General features: G+C 48.2%; 1 protein-coding gene across 1 annotated transcript in view; it reads right to left on the bottom strand.

Moving 5' to 3' along the window:
* Positions 1–261: 261 nt before the first annotated feature.
* Positions 262–21,930, bottom strand: part of CAPN8 (calpain 8) — a 53,166-nt gene continuing 31,497 nt past the window's right edge. The window contains exons 12-21 of the mRNA XM_064164568.1: positions 18,338–18,549; positions 17,196–17,232; positions 14,384–14,449; positions 12,503–12,560; positions 9,828–9,892; positions 7,847–7,915; positions 5,815–5,893; positions 4,821–4,937; positions 3,421–3,479; positions 262–502 (exon numbers count right to left, since the gene is read on the bottom strand). Of these exons, the coding sequence (XP_064020638.1) occupies positions 479–502; positions 3,421–3,479; positions 4,821–4,937; positions 5,815–5,893; positions 7,847–7,915; positions 9,828–9,892; positions 12,503–12,560; positions 14,384–14,449; positions 17,196–17,232; positions 18,338–18,549 (786 nt within the window). The 3' untranslated portion in view covers positions 262–478. The remainder of the gene's footprint in view (positions 503–3,420; positions 3,480–4,820; positions 4,938–5,814; positions 5,894–7,846; positions 7,916–9,827; positions 9,893–12,502; positions 12,561–14,383; positions 14,450–17,195; positions 17,233–18,337; positions 18,550–21,930) is intronic.

A 21,930-nucleotide genomic window follows, 5' to 3' on the forward strand; every position in this document is an offset into this window, starting at 1 on the left:
TATGTCTGAGATAGAAATCCAGCTCAAATGGCCACACCTGTGCTCTGAGCATGGGTTTCTATCTCTGAAACATATGCTGGATGTTGCAGGGGATGGAGATCCCTTCCAGGACTTTGAACACTGCTGGAATTTAACACACCATCAAAACTCAAAGCAAAGCAACTAAGGCTCATCTGTGTTAAGTCCAGATTTGACTTTTCAGCCTGGCACAGAAAACACTCTCTGGGCAAGAAAAGGAGCAGAGGTTGAATTTGGCTTTGATTGTTTATTTATATCTTTTTTAACTGAAAAGTGCATTTATCTTATAAATTATCTCCTATATTTTTAGGAGGTCCTTTCAGTTTTAGTGGGGTTACAATGACTTGCCAGTAGTAGGACTAAATTGCTCTCTCCCTTTTTCTTAACAAGGAGGAGCCAAGCAAGTGGTTCCAGGTTCAGAGGAGCCTCGCTGGTCTCTGCTGAGCTCATCGAGCGTGGTTCATACCAGTGTGCAGCACAGCCACTGAGGAAGGAACAGAACAAGAAGTCAGGTCATCTGAAAGGTCCACAGGATGCTAACAGGACACTATACCATGGCTGTGCTAGTTTGAAGCTAGCTAGAATGTTTTGGTGAGAAGAACTAGATTACAGGCTGTGAGAAGGAAACAGTGGTGGTGGCTACTGCACTCATAGGCTTGCTGAGATGTATAAGAGCAAGAATACAAACATAGATAAGGGAGTCAGTCTTTGGGCTGTGGGCTGCATTTTCTCTCTATAACCTAACCTGCTGTCTCTCTGATTAATCCACCTGCTTCCTAACCCCCCTGGCTGACCCTCCATTCCTCCTGGGGCACAAGGCAGCATCTAGGGTAAGGTAGAGAGGGGTGGGAGAAGATGGAAAAGTGGTTGAGAGCCCCTCCTGGGGACTCAGGTTTCTGGGAGGGCTGCTGTGTTTCTGTATTACTTTTTACCATGTATATGTCTGTCTTTAACTGTATCTATTGTAAATATCTGCTTGTATATTGTGCTAAGCTGTAAATATAAGCTTCATTCAATTTCCAGAGCTGCTGGGTCTAGTCTGGGTGATTTCTAAAGTGTGGGAGGGGCAGGGAACACCCAAACCATCACAGTGGCTCTGGGAGATAAAGCTGGGAAAGGCTGAACCTGAGTTTTAATCTGTTGTACATGTAGAATCATAGAATCAACCAGGTTGGAAGAGACCTCCAAGATCATCCAGGCCAACCTAGCACCCAGCCCTAGCCAGTCAACCACACCATGGCACTAAGTGCCTCAGCCAGGCTTGGCTTCAACACCTCCAGGGATGGTGACTCCACCACCTCCCTGGGCAGCCCATTCCAATGCCAATCACTCTCTCTGACAACAACTTCCTCCTAACATCCAGCCTAGACCTACCCTGGCACAACTTGAGACTGTGTCCCCTTGTTCTGCTGCTGGTTGCCTGGCAGAAGAGACCAACCCCACCTGGCTACAGCCTCCCTTCAGGTTGTTGTAGACAGCAATGAGCTCTGCCCTGAGCCTCCTCTTCTCCAGGCTGCACACCCCCAGCTCCCTCAGCCTCTCCTCATAGGATTTGTGCTCCAGGCCCCTCACCAGCTTTATTGCCCTTCTCTGGACACCTTCCAGCACCTCAACATCTCTCTTGAATTGAAGGTCCCAGAACTGGACACAGCACTCAAGGTGTGGCCTGACCAGTGCTGAGTACAGGGGCAGAATAACCTCCCTTGTCCTGCTGGCCACACTGTTCCTGAACCTGGCCAGGATTGCCATTGGCTCTCTTGGCCACCTGGGCACACTGCTGGCTCATCTTCAGCTACTCTCTACCAGCACCCCCAGGCCCCTTTCCTCCTGGCTGCTCTCAGCCACTCTGTCCCCAGCCTGTAGTGCTGCTTGGGGTTGTTGTGGCCAAAGTGCAGAACCCTGCACTTGGCCTTGTTCAATCTCATCCCATTGGCCTCTGCCTACCCATCCAGCCTGGCCAGGTCCCTCTGCAGGGCTCTCCTACCCTTCAACACATCAATACCTGCTCCTAGCTTGGATCCATCTGCTCTGAAACGTTGGGAATTTTATTGTCAGGATCAGCTTTGGGCATTGCAAATGGGGTTTCTTCCAAGAGAAGACCACTTCTCCAGGGTTAGCTGTGTGGCCTCTGAAAAATTCCAGGGTCAGGGTAGCTCTGTGGCCTCTGAAAAATTCCACAGTCAGGGTATGCAATGTACAATTTCAGTCAGATTTAACTAACTGTGGCTGAGGGTCACAGGGCTTCCTAGCAATCCTCCTCCCTTCAAGACCCGCTTCAGCTGAGAGGACTAATTGGATGGACCTCTTGGGGCCCCTTCCAGTTGTTTATTGAGATGTATTTGTGTTCTGCAAAGGAAAAACTCAAGTTGATTGCTTTTATTACAGCTTCAGCAGGAGAAATTTGCATTAAAAACAATGCAGGGGGAAAAAAAAACCCAAGACCTGACATCTTAAAAGGTCTCTTCTAATTCTGGCAGGTGGATCAGTACATTCCCTGCCAGACAAGAGAAGCTTCCTGCTGTGTATTTTCTAGTGAATTGACCACTGCCCTCTAAAAGTAGACACTGAAACACATTGCATAAGCATCTTCTCAAGCAGCCTTAGGGGGTTTGAAAGTATCTTTGCTTTTTTGCTCCTATAAGGGGAAACTTTGGTTCTGCTAATTAAGGTGAACCTTCTGAGCTGAAGTGTGGCCAGCAGGGCCAGGGAGGGGATTCTCCCCCTCTACTCTGCTCTGCTGAGACCCCAGCTGGAGTACTGCATCCAGCTCTGGAGCCCCCATTACAAGAAGGATGTGGAGATGCTGGAGCGTGTCCAGAGAAGGGCCACTGGGATGCTCAGAGGGCTGCAGCAGCTCTGCTGTGAGCACAGACTGAAAGAGTTGGGGCTGTGCAGGCTGCAGAAGAGGAGGCTCCCAGGTGACCTTCTTGTGGCCTTCCAGGATCTGAAGGGGGCTACAAAAAAGCTGGGGAGGGACTTCTGAGGCTGTCAGGGAGTGACAGGACTGGGGTGAATGGAGCACAGCTGGAGATGGGTAGGTTGAGGCTGGAGGTGAGGAGGAAGTTGCTGAGCAGGAGAGTGGTGAGAGGCTGGAATGGGTTGCCCAGGGAGGTGGTTGAGGCCCTGTGGCTGGAGGTGTTTCAGGCCAGGCTGGCTGAGGCTGTGGGCAGCCTGCTCTAGGGTAGGGTGTCCCTGGGCATGGCAGGAGGGTTGGACCTGGCTGATCCTTGTGGTCCCTTCCAGCCCTGCCTGATTCTATGATTCTGAGAAACTGTCCACACCAAGAGGTTTGCCTTTTGCAGCACTCTACAGTTCACTGCTTGTGATAAAGTTTAAATCAATGCATCTTAGTGTTTTTCATTTCTGTAGCTTAACCAGATGCTTTTACAACGTGAGCCCCACCTCAGCCAGAGTGAGCTGGACGACTCCACTCTTGTCTTTGTCTAGGAGATGGAACACTTCTGAAAAGTAAAAGAGAAGGGGTTAAAAATTGGATAGAAACCACAGTTTGGCATGTAGAGACACTGTCTGACAAAATATAGAAGTCTGGCTTCTTGCCATCATCTACTGGAAATTTAGACTGGTTCTGTGAGATAATATTACAGCTGTTCTTCTTTCCTCCTACAAGCAATTTCTGAGCTGCCTCGTGGGGTGGAATAGTCAGATCTATGGCAGCAAACTGAGAGTTGGCAGCAGGACAGCCATAAATCTGATGTGGTAGCATCTGGTATGATCTGGGGACAAACCTGTAAATCAGCTCTGTGTAAGGATTGTAAGTGATAAATGGCACCATTCACAGAGCTGGGACAACTAGAGGGCCAGAGCACTGACCATAAAATGCAGGTAACTGTAAAGTAAAAGATCATGGTAGGCTATGAAAACATGTCCCACATCCTCTGTGGTCATTCAGACAGAAAGGCTTGTGATGTTTCCCTGCTGCTTTCTCCAGCAGACACCATTCTGCTGGCTCGCTCACTCACATTTACATGCGATTTGTTATGCTCACAGTTGAAGTATCTGTATAGGGTTAACACTCCTGGGGGAGTGACCCTGAACCTGACCCTAGGGGTCTTGGCCTCTCCCCAGGGGTGGGCCACACTCCAGGTGATGGTTAGCCCACTCCCCCCACTTCCTGTGGTATAAAAGTGACAGGAGCTGCCTGTCTCTTGCTCTCTTTTCCTTCTCTCCCTCTTGGCACACACACTCACACTGCATACCAGCACACCCCGTGGCAGCCACAAGGCAGAGACACCATCACCTTGCTCGGGTTGTATCCATCCCTGTTTGTATTTTGCTGTTTTCCCTTCCTTAGCCTTTGTAAACTCCCCTACCTCCAATATCCTTTTCTAAGTTATTGTTAAACTTTCCCTTTTTAACTTCCAAATCGAGTGAGATTGATTTATTGGGGTGTGCTTATCTCTCTCTCCCTATATCTAATCCCTACCTTTTTTGGGAAAGGAGGGGGCAGAGGGGAGGGCACTCTATAAATTCTATAAATAGTCATTGGGTCTATTAAATTTATTAGAGTCTCTGGGAACCTGCATTTGAACCCAAGACAGTATCACAGTATCACAGCATCACCAAGGTTGGAAGAGACCTCACAGATCATCAAGTCCAACCCTTTACCACAGAGCTCAAGGCCAGACCATGGCACCAAGTGCCACGTCCAGTCCTGCCTTGAACAGCTCCAGGGACGGCGACTCCACCACCTCCCCGGGCAGCCCATTCCAGAAGGATACCAAACACTCAATGAAATCTCAGTTTTGGGGGATTCCTCTTGGCTGATGAACAGAGACACTTACTGAAGAGGGTCTCCAGGCGGATCATGCAGGCCACAAAGCCATCGAAATCGATGGTCAGCTTGCTGCAGGCGTAGCGGGTGACAATGCTGTGTTGCACCTGGTCGTTGAGCATGAAACCTGAAGAGAAGGGAAGCACACAAATCACTGACACAGAAGATAAACATGCTGTCCTTGATGTGACCTATCCATGGGCTGCTGAGGCTGCAGGCAGACCTGGGTGAAGGGCTGAGGACTGTTCTTTCCTGTTGGACTCCGTTACCCACCTCTGCTGTGGGTCCTTTCCAAAACCTATTGTGTTGGGTGAAGAGAAGCATAAAGTTCTCTCACAGTGTTCTGTCAGACTGCATATTTCACATTGTTTCACAGCATGACCAGTCCTGTGTTCCCCAGATAAACCCCTAATTGGAGAGTCTTGGCACTGAAGCTGAATAGCCATGATTGCAGCAAAGCCAACTGCTTGTGTAACACATTGGGCTCTGTTCAGGCCCATCTTGGTGCTATTTCTGTCTCTGGATCATTCACATAAACTCCACTAAGCACAAGACAAGTGCTCCTCTACATGCCTCTGAGTTGCAAAGCACAGCCCCAGAAGTGAACAGCACACATCAGAGAGGATATCATTGGGGCACACCTTCATTAGGTTCATACCTTCTCTAGTGTAGAGAAAGTAGTGGGAGGAGGATTTGGACATAGCTCTGGAAAAGAGCTATTAAATTAGAAGGCAACGAGGCTATAAAATAGAGCAACTAACAATCAAAGGAATAAGCAAAGGTCACAGCATGGGCAAAAAGATCAGTGGTTCATGCTCCAGAACAGAAGATGGATTTTGATGTATATCACAGCAAAAGGACATAGTGCTATGTGACTGCCAGGAAGGGAGAATGTCACTGTCAACACTGTGCTCTAGGAGACAGGAGGGAAGAAAAGCCATCAGAAAGCTCCACTGTTCTTCCAGTGTTGGTGATCTGAGGGTGTCCCACAGCAGCACACTCACCTGCCTCTCTGAGGGCGTTTCGCATCTCAGGGGAGTCGATGGTACCAGAGTAGTCCCTGTCCATGTTCTTATAGAGTGCCTGGAGCCAAGGGGAGCAAGCAAGTGTGGAGATGACTCCTCAGCGTGTGCCCAGGAAGCATCCACAGCACCATACAGCTGTTTTCTTTGGAAAAGGCCTCTAAGGTCATTGAGTCCAACTGTCAGCCTAAGATCTCTGTGGTCATTAAACCATGTGCTGAAGTGCCATAGGCTTCTGGAACATCTCCAGGGACAGTGACTCCACCATCTCCCTGCTCCAATGCCTGACCACTCTTTCAGAAAAGGAATTGTTCATAACACCCAATCTAAACCTGTGAGCACAGGTAGGAGAGCTTTGGCTTTCATAGATTGGCAACAGCAGGAGTGAAGACATGGTAACACAGAATGAAACAATCAGGGCTCCTCTAAGGTTTAACCTTGGTTTACTGCTCCACTCTATGGCCTGTGCCCTGCTATCCTTCCTGCTTCTATGGCTGGACTACACCAGGACAACCATGCCTGAAACAATCAGGGCTCCTCTAAGGTTTAATCCTGATTTACTGTTCCACTCTGTGGCCTGTGCCCTCCTACCCTTCCTGCTACTATGGCTGGACTACACCAGGACAACCATGCCTGAAACAATCAGGGCTCCTCTAAGGTTTAATCCTGATTTACTGCTCCACTCTGTGCCCTGTGCCCTGCTATCCTTCCTGCTTCTATGGCTGCACTACACCAGGACAACCATGCCTACCTCTGCTGCATCCACACCACCTCCCTGTTGCGTGGGCACTGCCTCATGCTTCTGACAGCTGGGACAGGAGCTGCTTCTTTCAGCCCAAGCTCCTATTCTTTGAAATGACCAAGGAAAATGTTTCAAGTAGCTACTGGCAAGCAAGACAGACTGGGAAGCACGTTCCCACGAGCTGGCAGCCTGCCTGCCTTCATGTTCCATGGCATCAGGCAGGCCATTGAGGAAAATATCCTATCATTTGGCAACCACTGCAACAGACAAAGTCCATTTTGCTTAATATTTCAGACACGATGACAGATGCTTCCTACTGGCAGCAGGTTTGTTATCCACAATTAGGTGCCACCCAGACCAGCAGCCCAGACTGGAACTGGTTTGCAGGGATCACTCTGCTGACACCATCCCCAGGACAGAGATGAACCCAACATATTTTCATGAACCTCCAGCACAGATGATCTATGCTGACCAGCATCAGCTATGGCAGCAACATGTTCCCCTTATTTGCTGTCAAACCAAGCATGTCCAAATTTGTCCTTCCTTTGAGCTGCTTGATTCTGAGCAAACTTTGGGAGATATTAAGCCTCCTGCCAGAAAAAAATAATTCAGCTCTTAAGATGTAAAAAAATACAAGCCTGGGTTTTGTAGGTCCTAAAATTGTGTGTTTCTTATATTTGCTGGTGCTCTGCTCTGGAAGTTGCAGCAAAAGAGGTTCTGCCTCAACACAAGGGGGAACTTCTTTATTGTAAGGGTCACAGAGCACTGGCACAGGCTCCCCAGAGAGGTTGTGGAGTCTCCTTCTCTGGAACCTTTCCAGGCCTGTCTGGATGTGTTCCTGTGTGATCTGTGTTAGATAGGATTGTCCTGCTCTGGCAGGGGGCTTGGACTGGATGATCTCCTTGGGTCCCTTCCAACCCCTAACATCCTGTGAGCCTGTGATCAGCTGGCAATGAAACATACTGCAGCAGCAGAGATATGTTCATCTGGGCTGTAACACATCAGGCAGCAGAGAGCACTGTCTTTGCCAACAATGAAAGAGGGTTAATCTGCTTTTCCATGCAGCATTGAAAACTATGGAGAACAGCAGGGCCAAGGTTAAAGAGGATCTGCTTGTGCCCTTCAAATCAGAGATGCTTCTGAAGCCTGGAACAAACTCCAGCCATGAGAAGGAAAGCTTCCAAGTATATCTGCCTGTGGTGGCTTAGCCCTGTCTCAGTCAGCATTTGAGAGCTAAGAAGGAAGAGGAGACAGTCAGAAATATTTTGTTACCAAATACTTTTGAATCTTCATCCAAAGTGCCCTGAATTCTCGAAGTCCCAAGGTGCCAGTCCCATTGATCTGGGGGTGTCAAGGTATGGTTTGAAAATTAGAGTTCCCCTATTTGCCACAGAACTGGAAAGCCACCAGCTCTGATAACAACATATCAGCCAATGCAGAGTCATCTGAATGCCATGTTAGTTCTCATCTGCAATGCATCTCCATGTCACAGAGGCATGCCCACAGCTTTACATTTGCTCAGCTAAAGACATGCTGAGAATTTCTAGGCTATCTGCACTCTCAAGGAATGATATATGGGGCTGCTAACTATACAAATACAATTAGACCCACTCATGTTTTGCACAGTTAAGAGCAGATTAGAGCCCTTAGGGGGAAAAAAATAACCCAAAACAACAGGCTGGGCTCCCAGCAGACAAGTGTTGGAAACCAGAGGCAGGAACCACAAGGGAACAGTGAGAGTCAATACCCTCCCTGTGCTTCAGAGACTTGGAAAATCACAGAATCACAGAATTAACCAGGTTGGAAAAGACCTCTAGGATCAAAGACTCCAACCTATCACCTAACCTTTCTAATTAACCAAACCATGGCAATAACTGCCTCATCCAGCCTCCTCTTAAACACCTCCACCGCCTCCCCAGGCAGCCTATTCCAATGCCAATCACTCTTTCCATGAAGAATTTCTCCCTAACATCCAGCCTAAACCTGCCCTGGTGCAGTTTGAGGCTGTGTCCTCCTGTTCTGTCACTGGGAGCCTTGCAGAAGAGACCAACCTCCACCTGAATACAGCCTCCTTTCAGGTAGTTGTAAAGAGCAATGAGGTCTGCCCTGAGCCTCCTCTTCTCCAGGCTGAACAATCCCAGCTCCCTCAGCCTCTCCTCATAGGGCTGTACTCCAGCCCCCTTGTTGCCCTTCTCTGGACACATTCCAGCACTTCAACATCTCTCTTGAATTGAGGAGTCCAGAACTGGACACAGGACTCCAGGTGTGGCCTGACCAGTGCTGAATACAGGGGCAGAATAACCTCCCTGGTCCTGCAGAACTATGCAGAAACAAGGAGCTAGCCTCCATGATGCTGTACTCAGTGTGTTGCCCTATTGGGTTTGGCAGACTGTGGAGTGCAGGGCAAAGACATCACCTCTCTTAACAGCCAGTGATCCCCAAGATCCACAGATCATCCCTACTGATCTCAGCATGACCATGCCATGAGACCAACACTAATGTAGTCCTGGAAGCATATCTCTTGACCTTCCCAGCATGCCAAAGCAGTACTGGGCAGATGTGCTGGCCGCTTCTTTCCCCTTGGCTATGCACAACTTAGCTCCAGTGCAACACACAAGCTATGCAGAAGAGGAGGCAGAGCATATACATGTAGACTTTCCCCCCAAACAAGTTTTCCAGCCTGTCCCTGCTGTTTTGAGCTCTGTGTTTTCTATGCAGTATCTGACTTAGGGAAGGTAGTTGAGGTTTTGCTTACAACCTATCTCCTGCCAAGCATGCTGTGTATGCATCTGAAAGGGCACAGGTGCATCCAGGCAGATGGTCCCTGATTCTTCTCCCTCCTATTTATATACAATTTTAAGCAATGAATGGGTTGCCCAGGGAGGTGGTTGAGGCCCCATCCCTGGAAGTGTTTAAGGCCAGGCTAGATGAAGCTCTAGCCAGCCTGATCTAGGGTAGGGTGTCCCTGCCCATGGCAGGGGGCTTAGACCTAGATGATCCTTGTGGTCCCTTCCAACCCTGACTGATTCTATGATTCTACAATTCTGTGATTCTGTGATTCTATGATTCTATGTAGAGCAAGTGAGAGAAGCAGCTGGTAGTAAAAAAGGTTCAGGTTTCTGCCACCCTGAAGCTGATAGAGCTGTTTTATGCCTCCAGTAACATGGAAGTGTAAATTCATCCCATCTTGTCAGGCAAGTTTGCAAAGGCATCCATAAACTTTAAAGGTGATCAAATAGCACTCAAAGGATACATCAAAAAGGCTGATCATCTCCCTGCAAGTGTTAATGTTGAACCCATCACTTTTAATATCCTTTCCTGCAAAAAAAAAAGGAAGTGAAAATGAAAGTCAGAAACACTCTTAGGCAAATATTTTTCTTCAGACAACCTTGGAAACATCAGCCACCTTAAAACCTTCTGTCATGGTAGGTCTGATAGGCTAAAAATGGGCTTATCCACGTCCTGGTTTGTCCAGGCATGTTTTTCTGCTCTCCTGCCTTTCTGCTGTGGGCAGAAGTAACTGTGGGAAAGAGGACAAAGAACCTGGAGCCACTGAGTCTAAGGACTCTGGCTTGCCCAGACATGCTTCCCTGCTCCCCCTCCTTCTGTGCTGGGGAAAGCAACCACAGGAAAGGAAAAGGAAAGCTCTGGCTTCACCTAATATGATTAAGCTTGACAAAGTGCTATTCTGATTGGCTAATCTATGTCCAAAGATTATTCTCAGGCTGTATTGATAAAAAGGGATGAGCAGGTAGCACTGGGTGCTGCTGCTGCTGCCTTGTTGCATCATGAACTGCCTGAAGACTCCACTGCCTTGAGTTTACCAGGAACAGGCTCTAAATGCCTGCACACAATCAGCCTGCATGGCCAGCATGACATTGTGACAAGACTGCACATTGCATGGCATCCTGCCTGCCCCTCTGCAAGGACTCTGCTGAATCAGGAATCAAGAGGAACCAGGTCAGAGACTATGCCATAGACTCCCAGCTTCCTGAGAAAAGAGCCTGGGAAACTCCAAAGCCTCTAACGGCCTTGAGACCACTGACACCAACCCCTCCACGTGCTTTGGGTGCTGTCTGATAATATTTCATGAGTAACTACTTAAAGCCTCTTGTAATTTACTAATTGCCTTCTGCCTTAAGCAGAAAGGACTTCCTGTGACCATCTGGTGGATAACTGGTGTAATTAACCACAAGAACTTTCTCTTCCAGCATGATGTTTGCATTTGCCACTTTAAGAAATAAGTGCTGTAGTTTTGCCTGTTCCCTGTGTGTATAAATTTCTGAACTGTGCATTTTGAACCTTGTGAATAAGCTTTCTGGCAAGATTTAATGTTAATGAACAGTTTTCATAGTTATTAACAATCCCCACCTGGATATCAAAATTAATGCAGATTATTTGCATAATCCTTCACACCTTCTTAGCAAAGTCATGTTAGGGAGGAGAAATGAATTGATGGGAGATGATATTTTCCAAAATGAATATTGTGTGTTAATGTTGCTATTCAGAACTCTCCCCACCCCTGACCACTCAGTTTAATCATATTTTGGTTCTTACACAGTCATGGAAACATTCTGTGGATAATATCTAGACCTAGCAATAACCAGCAAAATATAGAAACATTCATTGAGCTGGCAGAGAAGGTTCCTGCAGTCAGATGCTGCTTGTGGTCACTATGCCACATGCCCAGTAGCTGGGCTCAAGGAGCTCTTTCTGCTCTATGGCAGAAGGCAATGGAGAATTACAAAGAGGCATTGAAGCATTTACACACAGATTAGTATTACCCACTCATGGGGGCTTAGTCACAGTCCAGACAGTGCCTAAATGCTTTCAGGGGACTCTGTCTTGTTGGACATTGAGGCTTGAATCTTCCCAGCTTCTGAGGACAGGACACAGACAGTCTCTGACCTTGTCTGCTCAATATATGTCCAGGGGTTCTAGGCAGCACCTTCAGGTGCAGAGGCAGATGTGGTGCAGTCTCAGCACGGTGTCACACTGGCCACACAGGCTGATTGCCTGCAGGCATCCAGGGTCTGCTCCTGGTAACTGGCAGCAGTGGAGTTTAGCAGGCAGCAATAAGGCAGTGTGCAATAGCAGCAGGGCTGGGCACAGCAGAGAGAGCAGGCAAAGAGGAGGGAAGCAAAGCAGGGAAGCAGAAGCAGGTTGTTCACCTGCACATCTCCTTTTATCAATGTGGGCTGAGATTAATTGCCCTTTGGACACAGAATAACCAATCAGGATGGCAGTTAGCCAAACCTTACCATGTTAGGCTAAGCCACAGGTTCACTTATCCCTAATTTGGGAAGAGCACAGGTCCTGCACTAGGCAGGCACAAGCTAAGTGTGTGTGCCTTACACCACAGGACCCTGGGCAGGCCAGACTCAGTGGCATCAGGTTCTTTTGTGTCCCATCTCCCTCGCTTGCCTCTCTGGTGGAGCAGAAAACATGCCTAGGCAAGGCAGGGCATGGATAAGCCTATTTTGGGCCTGTGAGGTCTACCACAAGAAGTAAATGCTCTGCCACAGCCTCTACTAATTTTTCCCTTCAGCTTTGTCAGCATAGGAGCTGGGAACACTGTTGGGTTTGGAAGCAGTAAACCTCTGTCCACAGAAGCAGCATATTAATATCATCCTATGATGGTTCTCCCAAGAAGGTACAGGCAGTAGGGTGCCTCTGTGGGACACCAGCTGGCAGTGCTTGGAAATGGAGTGCCAGCTGGTACTTTTTCCCCACCCCTACAGCAGAGACTCAACAAGTCAGGAGAAACTCAACTGGGGGAAGGCAGAGGTGGGTTTTTTTAGCATGGACTTTGTGTGTTGATGGGCTCAGGCAGAGGCTTTCACTCTGACCAAACAGCAACTTTATGTCTCACCATTTCAGCCAGTGCCTGTTGGCCACATTCAATGGGAACTTCATGGAGTTACTTACTCTTTGCCAGAACTCGATTTAGGATAGCTTGAAGATTAATTGCAGTCACTTCACCATCCTGGGCAGAAAACAAAACATACTTTAGGTGTAAATACAGAATTTGATATACTCTTTTGCTGCCAAACATAGAATCACTGAAGTGTTTTGGTTAGAAAAGACTTCTAAGACCATCTAGTCTAACTGCCAGCCTAAAACCACTGTGCCCATAAAACCAAGTAACACATTCAGAGGCATGGAGATCTTCAGAAACCATGTATCTTTGGGCATGGGGAGTCAGTCATCAGCAAGTTTGCAGGTGACACTAAGCTGGGGGCAGATGTGACTGGGTTGGAGGGCAGAAGGGCTCTGCAGTGGGACCTTGAGCACCTGGACAGATGGGCAGAGTCCAAGGGGATGGTGTTCAATAGCTCCAAGTGCAGGGTGCTGCACTTTGGCCACAGCAACCCCATGCAGAGATACAGGCTGGGGTCAGAGTGGCTGGAGAGCAGCCAGACAGAGAGGGATCTGGGGGTGCTGATTGATACCCACCTGAACATGAGCCAGCAGTGTGCCCAGGTGGCCAAGAGAGCCAGTGGCATCCTGGCCTGCATCAGGAATGGTGTGGTCAGCAGGAGCAGGGAGGTCATTCTGCCCCTGTACTCTGCACTGCTTAGACCACACCTTGAGTGCTGTGTTCAGTTCTGGGCCCCCCAGTTTAGGAGGGACATTGAGATGCTTGAGTGTGTCCAGAGAAGGGCAACGAGGCTGGGGAGAGGCCTTGAGCACAGCCCTACGAGGAGAGGCTGAGGGAGCTGGGATTGGTTAGCCTGGAGAAGAGGAGGCTCAGGGCAGACCTTATTGCTGTCTGCAACTACCTGAGGGGAGGTTGTGGCCAGGGGGAGGTTGCTCTCTTCTCTCAGGTGGCCAGCACCAGAACAAGAGGACACAGCCTCAGGCTGCACCAGGGGAGATTTAGGCTGGAGGTGAGGAGAAAATTCTTCCCTGAGAGAGTCATTGGACACTGGAATGGGCTGCCCGGGGAGGTGGTGGAGTCGCCGTCCCTGGAGCTGTTCAAGGCAGGACTGGACGTGGCACTTGGTGCCATGGTCTAGCCTTGAGCTCTGTGGTAAAGGGTTGGACTTGATGATCTGTGAGGTCTCTTCCAACCCTAATAATACTGTGATACTGTGATCTTAGCTCTTCAAATAGGAAATAAATTGTTTGTTAGGTGCCATGGTGACATGACCCAGATTTGACTGAATTGAGTGATTATCTTCTTTCTCTCCTGAGGAGGACTAGGAGACCATTTGAGATTTTCCAGGCTTACAGGAACTGCAACCAAGAACTACTAAAATTGCCCTCTCTAAAAGGTCTTTTTAACTAACAAGACATTTTCCCTGTTCAATGCCAGTGACCACCTGTTCACTAAGAGAAAATCTGAGGTGACAACCACAGGCTAGCACAGCAGGGCTTTGTAGGTACTGAGGTTTGTCAAATACACTAACTAGAAAGTTCAACCAATGGTCTTCCAGTTCCTGGGGGCTCACAACAAAAGGGAAGGAACTGGCCAATGAAGCAATTGTTGGAATTATACACTAACCCAACAGATGATTTATTTCACTGTGGGACAATACTTCTGCAGTTCTCATTCCCATCTCCTCTATATTCAAAGTTATTCCATGCCCTGCATTCCCAAGGGAACAAATCACATTTTGCACTCATAAGAAGAACAATTCTGAAAAATTGCTCTGTTGTAAGATAAACTGAAGTGAAGCTGGGAGTTAATAAAAGGGGAGAGCTGGCCTTTTGAAGACCAGGCAGCAAAAAGAATCAGCAAGCCAAGTATTTGCATAATCCTAACAGAGAGGTCTTAGCCTTTTTCTTTTGCTTTAATCCACTTACCTCTCCAGAGAGCTTTTGAAACAGAGTCTTGAACTCATCGTCTATATCTTTGTTATCAACATGAGGCTAGATGAAAGAGATGAACAAGAGGGTGGTTTACAAGGTGGTTCTAGAAAGCAAGCTGTGGATAAAGAAGCTTTAGAGAAAGCTATTTACAGCCACATAAAATGACCACCTGCTCTGCAGCAGTGGCAAAGCAAAGGCTCTACTTAGAATCATACAGAGGTTTAAGTTGTAAGGGACCCTTAAAAGTCATCTAGTCCACCCTCCTTGCAGTGAGCAGGGACATAGAATCATAGAATCAGTCAGGGTTGGAAGGGACCACAAGGATCAGCCAGTTCCAAACCCCCCTGCCATGCACAGGGACACCCTACCCTAGAGCAGGCTGCCCACAGCCTCAGCCAGCCTGGCCTTAAACACCTCCAGCCATGGGGCCTCAACCACCTCCCTGGGCAACCCAGTCCAGCCTCTCACCACTCTCATGCTCAGCAACTCCCTCTTCACCTCCAGCCTCAACCTACCCATCTCCAGCTTTGCTCCATTCCCCCCAGTCCTGTTAATCCCTGAGAGCCTGAAAAGTCCCTCCCCAGCTTTTTTAGGCCCCCTTCAGAAGGCCACAAGAAGGTCACCTGGGAGCCTCCTCTTCTCCAGACTGAACATCCTCAAGTACATCAGGTTGCTCAGAGCCCCATCAAATCTTACCTCTGCTGCTTCTACCACCTCTCTGGGCACCCCATCAGTGCCAGTGTTTCATCACTCACGTTGTGGAAAATGTCTGCCATACATCTGTCATAATCACCCCTCTCTTAGTTTAAAACCATTAACTCTTGTCCTGTTGCAACAGCCCCTGCTAAAAAGAGTCTTCCCATCTTTTTTTTTATTGGCCTGCTTTAAGTACCAAAAGGCCACAATAAGGCTTTCTTGGAGCCTTCATAGAATTATCAATTTTAGGCTGGAGGTGAGGAGAAAGTTCTTCACTGAGAGAGTCATTGGACACTGGAATGGGCTGCCCGGGGAGGTGGTGGAGTCGCCGTCCCTGGAGCTGTTCAAGGCAGGATTGGACGTGGCACTTGGTGCCATGGTCTGGCCTTGAGCTCTGTGGTAAAGGGTTGGACTTGATGATCTGTGAGGTCTCTTCCAACCTTGGTGATGCTGTGATACTGTGTGAGTTCTCCAGATGTTATTATGAAGTATCATAGAATAAATCAGGTTGGAAGAGACCTCCAAGATCATCCAGTCCAACCTAGCACCCAGCCCTAGCCTAGGACAATAAAGTCTTGTCCCATGAGAAAATGTCAAGAGCAAACAACTTGTGCTCAGCTAAGTAATCCTAAAGCATTCACCTGAAACCCAAAGAAAGCAAATACAAGCAGAAGGATAGAGAGATCTTCCCTTCTCCAAGCTGAAAAAAACCAGCTCTGTTAACCTTTCTTCATAGAAGTGATCCAGCTTTGTGACCATTTTTGGGATCTTCCTTTTGAACCCAACAGGTCCATGCCCTTTCCATGCTGAGTATTCCAGAGCTAGACAAAGTACTTCAAGTGAGGTCTCAGCCGAACAAAGTAGAGCAGCAGAATCACCTCCTTCAACCTACTTAAATCACAACCAGCCAGGGGATGGCTTCATTTGGAAGTAAATATTTTCTAAGATTAATGAAAAAGCTTTTTTTCTGCTACCAGAAAAGTGTTATAAAACAGATGCAGTGAAAATGTTGCTGCACCTGGCCATAGCAATTCAGCAGTTCCTTGGAAATCTGCTTCAGCAATTTCTCTTGGGCTTCAGGAAGTGTGCTAGTTTGAAGCTAGCTAGAATGTTTTGGTGAGAAGAATTGGATTACAGGCTGTGAAAGGGAAACAGTGGTGATGTCTACTGCACTCATAGGCTTGCTGAGATGGATAAGAACAAGGACACATAGATAACAGAGTCGCTGTCTGGGCTTTGGGCTGAACTTCTCTTTCTCTAACCTAACCTGCTGTCTATGTGACTAATCCATCTGCTTCCTAACCCCCCTAGCCAACCCTCAAAACTACCTTAAACATAAGGCAAGATCTAGGGTAAGGTAGAGGGGTGGGAGAAGGTGGAAGGGTGATTGAGAGCTCCTCCTGGGGACACAATTTCTGGGAGGGCTGCTGTGTTTCTGTATTACCTTTTAACTTGTATATTCCTGTATATAGCTGTATAGATTGTAAGTCTCTGCTTGCCTATTGTGCTAAGCTGTAGATATAAGCTTCATTCAATTTCCAGAGCCCCTGAGTCTATCCTGGGTGATTTCCAAAGTGTGGGGGTGAGGAGAACACCCAAACCATCACAAGAAGATAGTTTGTTTCAACCCAGGGAGGTGGTGGAGGCACCGTCCCTGGGGGTCTTCAAGAAAAGACTGGATGAGGCACTTAGTGCCATGGTCTGGTTGACTGGCTAGGGCTGGGTGCTAGGTTGGCCTGGATGATCTTGGAGGTCTCTTCCAACCTGGTTGATTCTATGATTCTATGATTCTATGAAACAGAAAGCATCATTTTGTGTCCTCTCTGCCTTCTCCTACCTATGCCACATGGAAAGAGAACTTAACATGTTCCAGTCTGGTCTACAAGAGTGAGTTTCTGAGCTGCATAGACTCAAGCACACAAAAATACTCATGAAATGAAGACATGGAGATATGTAAAGAACATCCACTACAAAAAAAATGGTAACACATACTGTTAGCTCAGCTCAGGGGAGAAATAAGAATCTTCCCTTTGCTTCACCCCCCCACATTGTGAAGAAAAAGTCTGCTAGGAAAAAAAAATAACCAAATCTGCTTAGTTTAGGTGTTTACCTCGTATGGGTTTGCAGATATCGTATCACCAATTGTCCTGGGAGGGGGGAGGGAAGAAAGAAAAGATTTTAGAAAACATTAAAAAACCATCCAGAAATGATGAGTCTACCATTTGCCTCTAAAACAGACAGTGAAAGAAGTTGTCTTAACATAAAGTGTTAGCAAATGCACAGAAGCAGCCCACAGGCTGTCTGCTTCCTATGCTCCCCATCCCACCTCTGTCTGCTCCACCTCCTTGAATGTATCTTGCCTGGGAAATCCCTGGGGCAGTTCAAGGCAAGGTTGGACGTGGCACTTGGTGCCATGGTCTGGCCTTGAGCTCTGTGGTAAAGGGTTGGACTTGATGATCTGTGAGGTCTCTTCCAACCTTGGTGATACTGTGATAAATAAGTTTGGGGAAGGGGATTTCCAGTGTTTTAGTAATAAACCTTCTTACTTTCTTTATAATTCAGCCTTGTGTGTTTTTCCCCATGAATTCCCCTAAACTCCTTTCCACAACAGGGGGGGGAAGGTTTTTTGTGCCTTTCCTCTCCAATTCAAACCACCGAGGGAGAGGAATCATAGAATCATAGAATCATAGAATCAACCAGGTTGGAAGAGACCTCCAAGATCATCCAGGCCAACCTAGCACCCAGCCCTATCCAATCAATCAGACCATGGCACTAAGTGCCTCAGCCAGGCTTTTCTTGAAGACCCCCAGGGACGGTGCCTCCACCACCTCCCTGGGCAGCCCATTCCAATGCCAATCACTCTCTCTGTGAAGAACTTCTTCCTAACATCCAGCCTAGACCTACCCTGGCACAACTTGAGACTGTGTCCCCTTGTTCTATTGCTGGTTGCCTGGGAGAAGAGGCCAACCCCCACCTGGCTACAGCCTCCCTTCAGGTAGTTGTAGACAGTAATAAGATCACCTCTGAGCCTCCTCTTCTCCAGGCTAAACAGGCCCAGCTCCCTCAACCTCTCCTCATAGGGTTTGTGTTCCAGGCCCCTCACCAGCTTTGTTGCCCTTCTCTGGGCACCTTCCAGCACCTCAACATCTCTCTTGAAATGAGGGGCCCAGAACTGGACACAGGAATTCTGGGGTGTGCAGGACTCCAGGCCAGCCTCCCCGGCAGGAGCAGCGGCGGGCAGGAGATACGCACTGCGTTTTGGCGTGTTTCTCAGAGAAGACTCGCAGGCAGAACTCGCCGCTTCTGTAAGGCTCGAAAGTGGATGGCACTATCAGGTACTCCCCGCAGGGCAACGTCAAGCGGCTGGAGACTTCACGCAGGTTGACGTAAGGATCGGACCGGGCTGCTGGTTGGTTCCTTGCGAAGAAAGCGCGGTTCGCGTGGATGTCTGTGATGTGTTCCAGCTGCGGGAAAGGGGGATCGGTTAAGAACCACTTGACAATTCACCCACCCTGTTTCCATTTCAGTGCTTTGAAGTTTTGCTTGGCTTGGGGCAAATTGGAATCATTTAATGAGAGGAATTAGAGGATAGGCTGGATGGGTGGGCAGAGGCCAAGGGGATGAGATTCAACAAGGCCAAGTGCAGGGTTCTGCACTTTGGCCACAACAACCCCAAGCAGCACTACAGGCTGGGGACAGAGTGGCTGGAGAGCAGCCAGGAGGAAAGGGACCTGGGGGTACTGATAGATAGTAAGCTGAAGATGAGGCAGCAGTGTGCCCAGGTGGCCAAGAGAGCCAATGGCATCCTGGGCTGCATCAGGAACAGTGTGGCCAGCAGGACAAGGGAGGTTATTCTGCCCCTGTACTCAGCACTGGTCAGGCCACACCTTGAGTGCTGTGTCCAGTTCTGGGCTCCTCAATTCAAGAGAGATGTTGAGGTGCTGGAACATGTCCAGAGAAGGGCAACAAAGCTGGTGAGGGGCCTGGAACACAAAGCCTATGAGGAGAGGCTGAGGGAGCTGGGCCTGTTTAGCCTGGAGAAGAGGAGGCTCAGGAGTGACCTCATTGCTGTCTACAACTACCTGAAGGGGCATTGTAGCCAGGTGGGGGGGTGGCCTCTTCTCCCAGGCAACCAGCAATAGAACAAGGGGACACAGTCTCAAGTTGTGCCAGGGTAGGTATAGGCTGGATATTAGGAAGAAGTTCTTCACAGAGAGAGTGATTGGCATTGGAATGGGCTGCCCAGGGAGGTGCTGGAGGCACTGTCCCTGGGGGTCTTCAAGAAAAGACTGGATGAGGCACTTAGTGCCATTGTCTGGTTGATTGGATAGGGCTGGGTGCTAGGTTGGCCTGGATGATCTTGGAGGTCTCTTCCAACCTGGTTGATTCTATGATTCTATGATTCTATGAAAAGGAAACAGTGGTGGTGTCTACTTCGCTCATAGGCTTGCTGAGGTGTACAAAACCAAGAACACAAAACATAGATAAGACAGTATCAGAGTGTGTGTCTATGTCCCAGTTGGTGCCTGTGCTTTTCTCCCTGGGCTTCTTCTGTGTAAGTAATCCTTCTGCTTTCTAACCCCCCCAGGCCAATCCTCCAAACTCACCTTGCATACAAGGCAAACTCTGGGATAAGGTAGAGGGGTGGAAAGGAGGAGGAAAGGTGGTTGGGAGCCTCTTCTGGGGACTCTGATTACTGGGAGGGCTGCTGTGTTTCTGTATTACTTTTAACTTGTATATTTCTGTCTATAGCTGTAAATATTGTAAGTATCTGCTTGTCTATTGTGCTAAGCTGTAAATGCAAAGTTTCATTCCTTAACTTCCAGCTGCGTGAGTCTAGTCTGGGTAATTTCTTAAAGGGGAGGCAGGTGACTCCCCAACCACTGCATAAGCATCAAACAATAAATCTGTGGCTGATGACACATAGAGTCATAGAATCAGCCAGGTTGAAAGAGACCTCCAAGATCATCCAGGCCAACCTAGCACCCAGCCCTACAGAAATATGCAGGTTTAAAAAGGTAATGCAGAAACACAGCAGCCCTCCCAGAAACCTGAGTCCCCAGGAGGGGCTCCTAACCGCCCTTCCACCTTCTCCCCACCCCTCTACCTTACCCCAGACTTTGCTTTATGCTCAAGGTGAGTTTGGAGGGTCAGCCAGGAGGAGTTAGGAAGCAGAAGAATTAGTCAGGAAGCAAGTTGGATTAGAGAGAGAAGTTCATGCAGCCCCAGAGACAGAGAGAGACTCTGTTATCTATTCTTATGTTCTTGTTCTTATCCATCTCAGCAAGCCTATGAGTGCAGCAGACATCAGCATTGTTTCCTTTTTCACAGCCTATAATCCAATTCATCTCACCAAAACATTCTAGCTAGCTTCAAACCAGCACTGTTGTAAATGATACAATAGTATGGCATTTTCAACTCTTTGGTTCAGAAGATTGGATCTGGCATTTATTCATCAGCCCTGCCATTTCCACTCACTCAGCATTAAGCTAAGTGGTAATGTGAAGATTAAGAAGCCAGATCCATATCTTTTCCAATAGATTTCCCCTTTGCATCTGCAAGGCTGCTAAAAGAACATAGTTAATCACTACGTGCAAGCAGAAAAGGGGAGAAGAAAAGGGTTGAAAAGCTAAGGCAAAAATAGACAGGGCAGTGTGCTAGGTTGAAGCAGGCTAGAATGTTTTGGAGAGAAGAACTAGATTACAGGCTGTGGGAAGAAAACAGTGGTGATGTCTGCTGCACTCATAGACTTGCTGAGATATATAGGAACAAGAAATATAAACATTAGATAACCACTCTCACTTGGGGCTGCTGGCTGAGCTACAACTCTCTAACCTCTCCCCCATTTTGGGCTCATCCACTTTGCTTCCTAACCTCTGGCAGAACCTCCATTCTTCTTTGGGACTGGGGAAAGGTTTAGAGGGGCAGGGGGAAGGTGCAGGGGTGGTTGGGAGCCACTCCTGGGGACTCAGGTTTCTGGGAGGGCTGCTGTGTTTCTGTATTACCTTTTACCTTGTCTATTTCTGTCTATAACTGTATATACTGCAACTATCTACTTGTCTATTGTGCCAGCTGTAAATATAAGCTTCACTCATATTCCCAGAGCTGGCTGAGTCTAGTCTGGGTGATTTCTAAAGTGTGGGGGAGCAGAGAACACTCAAAACATCACAGGCAGGCTGCTGGACCTCAGTAATGAATATAAGCCACTCCTTCCTTCTTTGGGAAGGAAAAGTCTCTTTACCTCAACATGGACATCTGGGAGGATTAGGAAAAGCTGAGCAGGGCATCTGCATCACCAGCAGCCCCAGCTCAGAAACAGAAGATGATTGGATCAAGAGAGCTTGACAGTTCTTCTAAAGCACATTAGCTACATTTTCTTGGATTTAGACTGCAGAGAGCCTGCTCTGCTTTCACTTCTTCTAAACAAAATCTGACCTCTCTTATGCAAATGTAGTGGAAGCCTAAATTTTAACAAATGAAGGAGTTTTGGGCTCCCCAGTTGAAGAGGGACAGGGATCTGCTGGAGAGGGTCCAGCAGAGGGATACAAAGATGATAGGGGACTGGAGGGCATGGCTGATGAGGAGAGGCTGAGGGCCCTGGGGCTGTTTAGTCTGGAGAAGAGAAGACTGAGAGGGGATTGGATAAATGTTTCTAAGTATCTGAGAGCTGGGGTCAGGAGGAGGGGGACAGGCTCTGCTCACTGCTCCCTGGGGTAGGACAAGGAGCAATGGGTGTGAGTTGCAGCACAGGAGGTTTCACCTCAACACAAGGGGGAACTTCTTTCCTGTGAGGGTCACAGAGCACTGGAACAGGCTCCCCAGAGAGGTTGTGGAGTCTCCTTCTC

This window comes from Pogoniulus pusillus, chromosome 25 (genome assembly GCF_015220805.1).
Source record: "Pogoniulus pusillus isolate bPogPus1 chromosome 25, bPogPus1.pri, whole genome shotgun sequence".
Lineage (NCBI taxonomy): Eukaryota > Metazoa > Chordata > Aves > Piciformes > Lybiidae > Pogoniulus > Pogoniulus pusillus.